The 9,364-nt window shown below is 31.7% G+C and overlaps 2 protein-coding genes across 8 annotated transcripts; one reads left to right on the plus strand and one right to left on the minus strand.

Annotated features, from left to right (window-relative positions):
• The first annotated feature begins 601 nt into the window (after positions 1–601).
• Positions 602–3,874, plus strand: LOC103500779 (histone H2B.7-like). Of its 7 annotated transcripts, none has more exons than XM_051079842.1 (4): positions 602–1,051; positions 2,097–2,224; positions 2,588–2,716; positions 3,278–3,874. In XM_051079842.1, exons 1-4 carry the CDS (start codon positions 688–690, stop codon positions 3,323–3,325), a joined length of 669 nt encoding a protein of 222 aa, XP_050935799.1. In that variant the 5' UTR covers positions 602–687; the 3' UTR covers positions 3,326–3,874. The 7 variants fall into 7 exon arrangements, 5 of the variants coding, with proteins under 5 accessions (XP_050935799.1, XP_050935798.1, XP_050935801.1 ...); XM_051079841.1 differs by having other exon boundaries at positions 3,462–3,874; XM_051079844.1 differs by lacking the exon at positions 3,278–3,874 and adding an exon at positions 2,845–3,072.
• Positions 3,875–5,147: 1,273 nt separating this feature from the next.
• LOC103500769 (cyclin-dependent kinases regulatory subunit 1) lies at positions 5,148–6,432 on the minus strand. Its single transcript, XM_017047526.2, has 4 exons — positions 6,285–6,432; positions 6,109–6,205; positions 5,957–6,017; positions 5,148–5,590 (listed from the first exon to the last, which is right to left on the minus strand). Exons 2-4 carry the CDS (start codon positions 6,159–6,161, stop codon positions 5,438–5,440), a joined length of 267 nt encoding a protein of 88 aa, XP_016903015.1. The 5' UTR covers positions 6,162–6,205; positions 6,285–6,432; the 3' UTR covers positions 5,148–5,437.
• Positions 6,433–9,364: the final 2,932 nt, after the last annotated feature.

Below are 9,364 nucleotides of genomic sequence, written 5' to 3' on the forward strand. Positions count from 1 at the left end.
TACTCTTACATAAGATGAAAACTTAGATGAATATGATATTAGTTTAAAAAGAAATTAAAGAAGCTTTTTTAAGAATGCTTTGGTGCAAAAATCTATAAAATTATAATAATTATCTTTTTCTATATTAAATATTATTTAAAAGTCTTCGCTATTTCAAAACTATCAATTTGTTACGGTATTTATTATTTGACATTCATAATTTTTTTCTATACTACGTGTTTATTATTTTCTTATCAAATTAAAATAACTTATACACTAAGCAAATGTTATTATAATTTAAATTAAAATAATCTATAATCTAATTACAAATTATTTTAATCAAACAACCTGTCTGAACACAAACTATTTTAATTGAAAAACTTCGTAAGCTTTGAGAATGAGCCGCGAAAACTGAAAATTTTTAAAGCAAACCAAAATCGTAATTCGTATAAGAAGACGCGAACCTGAAATTCAAATCGGTCCCAAAACAAAGCCATCAAATTAAACACAGCCGTCAGATACCAAGTCTCAAATCCTTACCGTCCACGCCAACGATCCGTGTCTCAATAAAGTTGCCCAATCACTTTACGCCGTCTCTATCTATAAATATAAACAATCCCCTCAAATTTTTATTCAGCACTCACTTTCGCTCGCTTTTAAGAAATCCCATCTTCGATAAAACTCCGAATTCCTTCGTTATATTTAGCAATGGCGCCAAAGGCCGAGAAGAAGCCCGCCGAGAAGAAGCCAGCGGCGGAGGAGAAGAAGGCCGAGAAAGCTCCGGCGGAGAAGAAGCCAAGAGCCGAGAAGAAGCTTCCCAAAGACGCCTCCGATAAGAAAAAGAAGAGAGCCAAGAAGAGCATTGAGACTTACAAGATCTACATCTTCAAAGTTCTCAAGCAAGTTCATCCTGATATCGGAATCTCCAGTAAAGCCATGGGGATTATGAACAGCTTCATCAACGACATTTTTGAAAAGCTCGCTCAGGAATCCTCAAAGCTCGCTCGCTACAACAAGAAGCCGACTATCACCTCTCGGGAGATCCAAACGGCGGTGCGCCTTGTTCTTCCTGGTGAGCTGGCTAAACACGCCGTCTCTGAGGGTACCAAGGCCGTTACTAAGTTCACTAGCTCTTAGATTGATAGGTTTTAGGGGTTTCTCGTGTAAAAATGCAGGATGACTGTTCTGGATCGTTGATTTCTTTGCTTGTTGCATATTTTGGAATTGAATGAATGAAAGTCGGTTTACATAACCTGGATTCTTTAGTCAATTGCTTGATTATGTTCACACCGTTTTGATTCTTTGCTGGACGGTCTCTGAAGATTTACCCTAATTTCACCTTAATAAGTTTGTATGCTTGAGATTGATTCTGACTGCAACAAGAATTTAGGGTTTGTTGCTTTTCAATGGTTCAGAAAGAAGACGTTGATTCAATGCCAATGAATGTGATTCAAATTTGTCCTTAGTTCATGTTCTAGTGTGAATCATTTGTTGATTTATGTTTTGAAGTTGCATGTGCAAATGACTGTACAAACCCTAGATTCCTGTGTCTTTAATAGAAATTTTTATTGTGGGGTTTCTACAATTCTTGGACAATGATTTATGTGTCCCTTTGTTTGGTATCTTCAATTTGGGATCAGGGTGTTGAATCCATTGGCATAAATCTTGAATCCATCATTTTATTGATTGGTAGTGAAAGTTGTCATTCATGGGTGATTTTCTGAGATAATCCAACACGTTAGAGAGTTTTCAACCAACAAACACAGTTCCATCTTTTGTTTGAGAACGAAAAATTATTGCTTTCGTTTTCACCTTTGGATGATTTTGAGTTTAGGCAATGGAGACCTAAGGGCTTTTTGTGTAGATTTTTATTTTTTCAATTATCTTTTGCGGTCTCGGGCTCATCAGTCACCTAGAGCATGTGCCACAAGTGTTCCTACTCTGGTGTCTCAAGGCCTCCTCTTTGTTTGGCCCGATGAGAGTGGTTTGGAAAGAGCCAATGCCACCACACTCCTAAAGTAGTTGATTCAAAATTAATCATAAGATAGCTTCTCCTTTCCATGTATTATTTGACTGCAATATGAGATAATTCCTTCATTATCGCTGCTATTGTCTAGGCTCCCTTGATGACTTTGATATGCCTGAGTTCTCATCAGTTACGATTCAGCAGGATCTATTTTATGGTTACGATATACTAACGAAGAATATATCAGATTGTTCCCACATAGGTTTTTCTCGTCATGAGGTAAGGGAGGGCCAATCTGAAAGAACCTGTTTCAATTAAACTTGAAATTTGGACCAGTGGTTTAGTTTATGATTGAATCGTTATGCTCGTTTGTGTTTTTCAGTTTGATGGATGCCTAGTGAAAGAAACATTTCACATATAAAGAACCAAAAAACTTCAATGGTACCTGCTGAGTGCTGTTAAATATTTACTATGATTTAGAAGAGATTTATGTTTCAAGAAACAAGATCATTTGACAGGAACTGTACTGATGATATGGCAGTACTGTACCTAGAGTATACTAGTAAACTTGGTCTAGAAAATCTCATTTGTTTTTTGTTGAAAATCTCAAAGTCTTGCTTCTGAAAATGAACATTTTCACAGGTTACAAGGAGGTGGGACCGGGCAAAACCTTTACATTTCAAGTTGGATTCTAATGGTCCCTGGGGATTTTCTGGAGCAAATAGGGGTAACCCAAGGATTAGTGCCAAGTTTATCGCATTCAAGAAACAAGTAAGGATTTCACTCTTTTTCTCCTGTGTTCACATTTGAATAATGCATAGCTTAAGATTGTTGGAACCATCCCTTACATCTCTGATATTATATATCAATCAATATGTTTATGCAATTATGATGATTAGGTACCTCATGCATGAAGCGAAACATTTGAGGCAGCTTAGTATAATGCCTGACAGAGTGATAGTTTATTGAGAGTGAGCTATTTCTCTCAAGTCTATCCCGAATTTGGCCTGTCTTTTCTTGCATCTCTATCTTCCTTTTAAACATCTTACAAAGCAACTTAACTAATTCACTTCCTTTTCCCAACCATATGCATAATAAAGTTCTTTTCAATGATTGTTCTACCCTTCGATCCTAACGTATGACCAAGTGTGGGCATGGGCCTTAGCTTCATTCGCTACCAAGTGTCAGTTTGTGTGATACATGTAAGATAAAGAAGAAAATTTCATTTCACTCCTTTTTGGAATCATTCCTGGATGCAAATTTTAATAATGGATGTATTATTCTTAAGAAATTTTTAGTATTTGAAACAAAGTATTATTTTTAATAATGTAGGGTGGGAAACGGTGGTCACAAGTGACCAGAGGGACCCAAGCACGTTAGACTTGAGACTTGAAAAAAAAGTCATCTGACGTAAAATTGGCAACACCCTACTGAATTTACCGGCAACTGTTTCTACATACTTTCCTTTTGTTTAATTGCTAAACACTACGAATCCCTTGTAAACAAATTCTTATAGGTAATATGGATTTGCTCCTTCAATGTGCCAATGGGTCCTGGAAAGATTCGTTCATCATATAAAGGAGCCTTATAAAACATTTCAACCTGTGCAAACGCTCCTAATTGGTGCAACTGTTGTTTCTGCGGCCACCATCGGTATCCCTTCTACTTTACAGATATGTATTCTTCTCGCCAGTCTCGCACTTGCAAGCGTCGTCTTTGCTTACGCTTTGTTTGAACTCCAAAACAATTTTGTTAACTGACTATGTTCGTGCGGAGATTGATTAGAAGATACCATTAAAGATTGAGAGAGAGAAGTTGTTTAGAGAAAGTTGGATTTTAACCAAGTAATGTATAGTTTTTCAAAGGTAACATAGCTGAACAGTTCAAAACAAAATTAAATATGAATATATATCTTTTCCTTTTTTTTTAGTCTATGGGATTTTGTTGATGGATTTTTAATTTGGTCCCAACAATCAAAAAGTGCTTTTGTCCTTTAATTATTGATACCTCATTTTTTAGTAGGTAAAGATTTTACAAATATAATTACAGAATTTCAAGAAGTGATCATTTGGTCTTGAGTCTGTTAGTTTAAGTGTTAGTCAAAATATACTAGGACCTAAAATTGCAATTTTTTTGGCTAGGGGTGCGGGTTGGAAGAAAATCATGGAACAATCTAAAGTATTCAAATTGAAGAAAAAAAAAATCCTACTGGTTCAATATCCCGTTGGGCCAAGTTGGGGACCCAGTTGGATTGGTAGGTTTATTTATCAGCTATATATACACATATTATATACTCAATCGGATTGGGTCCCTTACTTGCATAAAATGTAACTTTTTTTTCCTCCAATTTTATAACTTGATCAAACACAAAATTTAACCCAATGAACTCTAATTTTTGTTAATTGGGTTTGGGTAATCATGGTTGTTTGGGATATCAATTTTTTTAAACTCCCTAATTTTTATACCAACAAGATACATCCCTAATTAAATTATACCAACAAGAAACACATTAAATTTTGTGTATGGTACATTGCATATATCTCACTAAAGATGATATTCTGGATTTGGTACATTTCTTACCCATTTAATTACATTGTATATATCTTACCAATTTTACCATATTATTATTGTAATTTCTAAAGTACAACTTTGGATGTTAAAGTCAAAAGTAAGAGTTAAGTTAAAACAAAACTTAAAAATAATAAGAATCAAATAATTTCCCATCCTTATCCCCAATAAAGAAAACATAGCAATAACGTCATGATCTTTGAGGGGTGGGAAATTAAGTAACTCTAATAAAACATAAGAAGACCATTTTGTTAAATTAATTTTCAATACATACTCTTTCCAAGAAGTCCTTTGAAGGGTAAAAAAAATACGACGTTGAACATTATTTACAGAGTTGTAAAAGTACTTTAAATTAATAAACAAACAATTTTAGACTTTGTGAAATAAATTAAAAATGTTGATATTGGATGGTTTATACTCTATTCAAATTTCTACACGCAATATCACTTATATAAATCATACACATGTTTGCTTTGTTTAACATCATTAAATATTTAATTTCTAATTTAAATTAAAAATGATTTTGCATTTTATTGATATTTTCATAAAAAAGATCTTAGATATCTTTAAACCTCAGAAAGAAAAAATAAAATAAATTTAGAAGTAATTTCTAGAAGAGATGGCAGCCAAGAAGAAGAGAAGATAAGAACCATGCTTATAACAAAAGCAAATTAAAACCACAAATTCATCAACAATGGTGGGGAATTGATTATGACTGACAAAGATCTAACTGGGCCACAAAGCTTCTCCAAATTGGAGAAGGGAACTACACTACACAACAAACCACAAACACTTAATTATTTTTTTTGTTCTTTTTTTTTGGTTTTGTAGTGAGATATTTCTCATTATAGTGTGTCTAAAGTAACAAAAAAAAAAGAAAAAAAAAAGAAAAAAGAAAAAAAAAAGAAAAGGATAATAAACCAATTACTTGGCCAAAATCTGCTGTTGTGCTTGATTCTCTTGCTGCTGTTGATAGTTGAGTGGCCTTCTGAACAACATTATGTGCGGCTCTGGGCGATGAATTGCATAATGAACCCATCCACGGCTTTGTTGAACGCCGATTGCTCTCCATTCATTCTGTTCATCATCAACATCAAATTCCATTACCTGATCTTAAAGGTATTCAGATTACGAGAGATCTTTTTCAATTTTTAGTTCGTTTTCTTTTCAATTAGCGGAACACGATTTCGCACAAGAAATTATGATATGGAGGAGAGAATCGTGAAATATTTAATCAAGATTAATCATCACACAATCAATCTATTGCTTAAACAAATTACACAGATCTCATATGTATTCAGTTTCTATCGCACAATCAGAGTAAAAGCAGCCGATGATTATGAGAGAGATCTCTTCCACTTCCAATTTTAGTTCTTTCCGATTATCACAACAAGATTCCACACAAGAAATAATGACTACTGAGAAGAATAATGAAATACTTACTTCAGAAAGAAGGCGATTCTTGGGGAGAAGTTTCGCCACTTCAGGAGTAAGCACCACATGCCTACAACAAATATGTATATATATATAAAAAAGGAACCATGAGAATCAAACCTTGACGATGAAAATAAATGAATAGAAGAGAAATCACAGACCTGTACTCATAGATATCATCAAAGTACTTCTCAGAGTACTGAATCTGACCCATTGCACCGAACAAGAGACAGAAAAATCGCTAGGGCTTGTTTTGATCTGAAGAAAACGGAACAAAATTAGAGAAATGGATTCCAAAAATTGGAAGAAAAATGAAGAGAGAAGAAGAATGGCAGACCTTGGAGAAGGGGTGAAGAAGAAGAAGAAGAAGAAGGAAATGAGATGATGAAGTTTAAATAGTGGTTTGAATTTTGGGAAAGGGAAGAAATATGGAAAGTTGAGGGGATAAAAATGAAAATATGTAAATTTATAGAAAGGTTGTTTCCTCTCTTTTAGTAATATAATAATTGATTTAATTTGTGGAGCTGCTGCTCCGTTTGAAATTTAAAATTCAAATAAAATTCCCGCTCTCGGATTTTAGAACTAATCCGTTCATACGCTCTAACGGTTACAAGTTTAATAACATTTTTTTTTTAAAAAAAATTATTTCAATTTTTAGTTTCTAATGTTTTAGACTTTCATAGCTAATTTAGATTTTTGTTTCAATTTTATGCAAATTTTGTAAAAATATCTTTTTTTTTTTTTTTTTGAACTTGTTCAAATTATAAAATTATACTTAAAGAAAGATGTAATATATTATATTTTAGGATATTACAAATTACTGATTATACAAAAATTTAAAACATATAACATATTCAAAAATTAATTTTCATATTTAAGTGGGCTACTCTATTTATAATTAAAGCTATAGTTTATAAATATACTATCAAACATTAGAAAAGTGTTTTAGTTGGAATTTGGATTATAAATTTGCTACTAAATACATATATGAAAAAATAAGATACAATTTTATTTTAATTCAATTAAATGCTTTTAAATTGTTCACCAAATAAACTATGGAAGGTCGTTCGTTTCATGGTGGACATTTGGATTATCATATTTGTTTTGTGATAATATAAGATGTTCGAGCATTTGAAGATTCTTGAACATTTTAAGATGCATTCACGGAAGATTTTTTTGAGAGTTTTAGATTCCTTGCGAAACATTTTTTTTGGGATTTTCAATATCTACTTTTTACTTTTTTAATTTTTTTTTCAGGTAAGTATAAATTTCATCCTTCTTTATTTTTATTTTATAATTAACATAAATATTGCCTACTATTTAATTCACTTTCTTTGATTATATTGCAGCTGTTTTATTTTCTTAAGAAAAAATATTCAAATTCAAATTTAAATTATTATATACTTTTATAATTTTTTTTAACTAACATATTATTTTGGTGAGAAAACTATAAAAAAAAAAAAAGAAAAACTATACTAAATAAGAAATAAAAATAAAAATGTTCGTATCAGCTCAACCTATATTAATTAATTTTAATTAATGAATACTCATAAGACATTAGGTAAATTTAAGATATTTTTCAAGTAAAAATCTCACGAAACAAACACAATTATCCAAGTATTCTATAATATCTTAAAAAATCTTCATACAAAACAACTTGTCCATCTAAGGATGTCGGCTACATGTAATTCCATACATCTATAATTTCAACCATCATCAAATATTCCAGTTATCTCTCGAAAAACAAACAACACCTAAACATTGCAAATACTTTTTTATTATATTTTATTTTTGTTAAGGTGTATGTATAGTAGTATCTAATAGTAATATGTATGGTAATAAGTTTTTGTCGATATGTCGATATTTTCACATTTTTATGGATTTGGTGTCGATAAGAGTGAACTTACAATTTTATTATATCATAAAGAAAAGTAAGCAACAAAATGTAGCCAATATTAGTATGATGTAAATAATAAACATTTTAAATAAGTTAATATGTTTATTTATTAACTTTTTTTTTTTTTTTATAACAATTGAGGTTGAAAGATTTAAACCTTAGACTTCTCAAAATAAAAGGTCATATAAATTATCATTAAATTAGACTCATTTGACTTATATTTATTAGTTAATCATAAAGAACGTTTATAAGAGTTTTATCAATCATAACAAGTTTTAAACCATAACAACTGAGTCATAACTTTCTTCAAACAAACTAAACTGAATTTATAATTTAATCTAATTTATTTAATTTTTTTAAAATATACATTAATATCATCATGTTCGTAAAATTATTAAGATAATTGATATGTCTGTAGGTAACAACAATTCACACCTTCCTGATTCTCATAATGTAAAATATGGAAGTCGTTGACTTTTTTTTTTTTTTTTTTTTTAAGTTACGATATGTATGATGATGAATGTATTCGAAAATATTGACTTCCAAAGTTGAATATAAATTTTATACTTGTTGAACTATGCTCATGCTTATTTTTAACTTTAAAACTATTATATTCACTATTAGACCCCTTTTGCTTTCACAGATTTTTCCATGGAATTTTAGACAACATATAGTAGCCCACAAAATTTCACTTTTTAAAATCTATGATATTATTATTTAGAAAACTTTAAAACCCACATGATTTTTCTAATACCTTGTAAAAGTGTAATATTTTCATGTTGTGAATGAACAATAGATATATAGCTCAATTAGTTTATAAATTAATATAAATTATGTCACGCCTCGCCCGAAGTGTCATTTCATGCGATCAGATGGGGGCGTGCTGCCTAGACATTCCTCATGTACCTCTCAACGAGATGACACACTGAACGCCTAGTGAGCAAAACAACTCCTTTCACTTGTCTTTTCGTAAAGTTCTTCATTTGAACCTTGGAGACCTTCACAACTCTTTACAGTGGAAAACAACTCTTAAACTTAGCTCAATCCCCTAGAACTTAACACTTAGTTCTAATCAACTTTTAGCTTCTAGTGATAAACACATAAGATAATGCAACAGGATAAATAAACTTCTTATCTTTATTAACTTAACACTTGGCACAGAGATCATAAATTACAAATACATGCAAGCATAAAAATAAACCAAATTCTAATCTACATGCCTTCCTTCTTCTACCAAGGTGCTGCTCTTCGCGCCAAGGTATTTAGGAGTATAAGACTCATTTTCTTTCTTCACCGCTTATCACTGCTTTTTGAGACAAAGTACCTAGAGGTGTAAAGACCTCATTTCTTCCTTCACCTCGGTCACCTAACAACCCCAACTTTGTAGACAGGCTTTAGGGCTTTCTTTCCCTGATTCAGTTCTTTGGCTCTCTTGCTCCCCAGGCTTGGCCTTACCAACCTAGATGTTGCACTTGTCTTCCTTCTGAATTGAGCTATCTATGTTAAGAGCGATGTACTTA

Source organism: Cucumis melo, chromosome 12 (genome assembly GCF_025177605.1).
Source record: "Cucumis melo cultivar AY chromosome 12, USDA_Cmelo_AY_1.0, whole genome shotgun sequence".
Classification (NCBI taxonomy): Eukaryota; Viridiplantae; Streptophyta; class Magnoliopsida; order Cucurbitales; family Cucurbitaceae; genus Cucumis; species Cucumis melo.

Coding starts and splice junctions, on each gene's coding strand:
- LOC103500779 (XM_051079841.1), top strand. CDS start 688: ATGGCGCCAAAGGCCGAGAAGAAGCCCGCCGAGAAGAAGCCAGCGGCG. Junction 1,052..2,096: donor GGTGCGCCTTGTTCTTCCTG/GTGAGCTGGCTA, acceptor GCTATTGTCTAG/GCTCCCTTGATGACTTTGAT. Junction 2,225..2,587: donor TAGGTTTTTCTCGTCATGAG/GTAAGGGAGGGC, acceptor ACATTTTCACAG/GTTACAAGGAGGTGGGACCG.
- LOC103500769 (XM_017047526.2), bottom strand. CDS start 6,161: ATGGGTCAGATTCAGTACTCTGAGAAGTACTTTGATGATATCTATGAG. Junction 6,018..6,108: donor GATGATATCTATGAGTACAG/GTCTGTGATTTC, acceptor TATTTGTTGTAG/GCATGTGGTGCTTACTCCTG. Junction 5,591..5,956: donor AGAATCGCCTTCTTTCTGAA/GTAAGTATTTCA, acceptor GATGATGAACAG/AATGAATGGAGAGCAATCGG.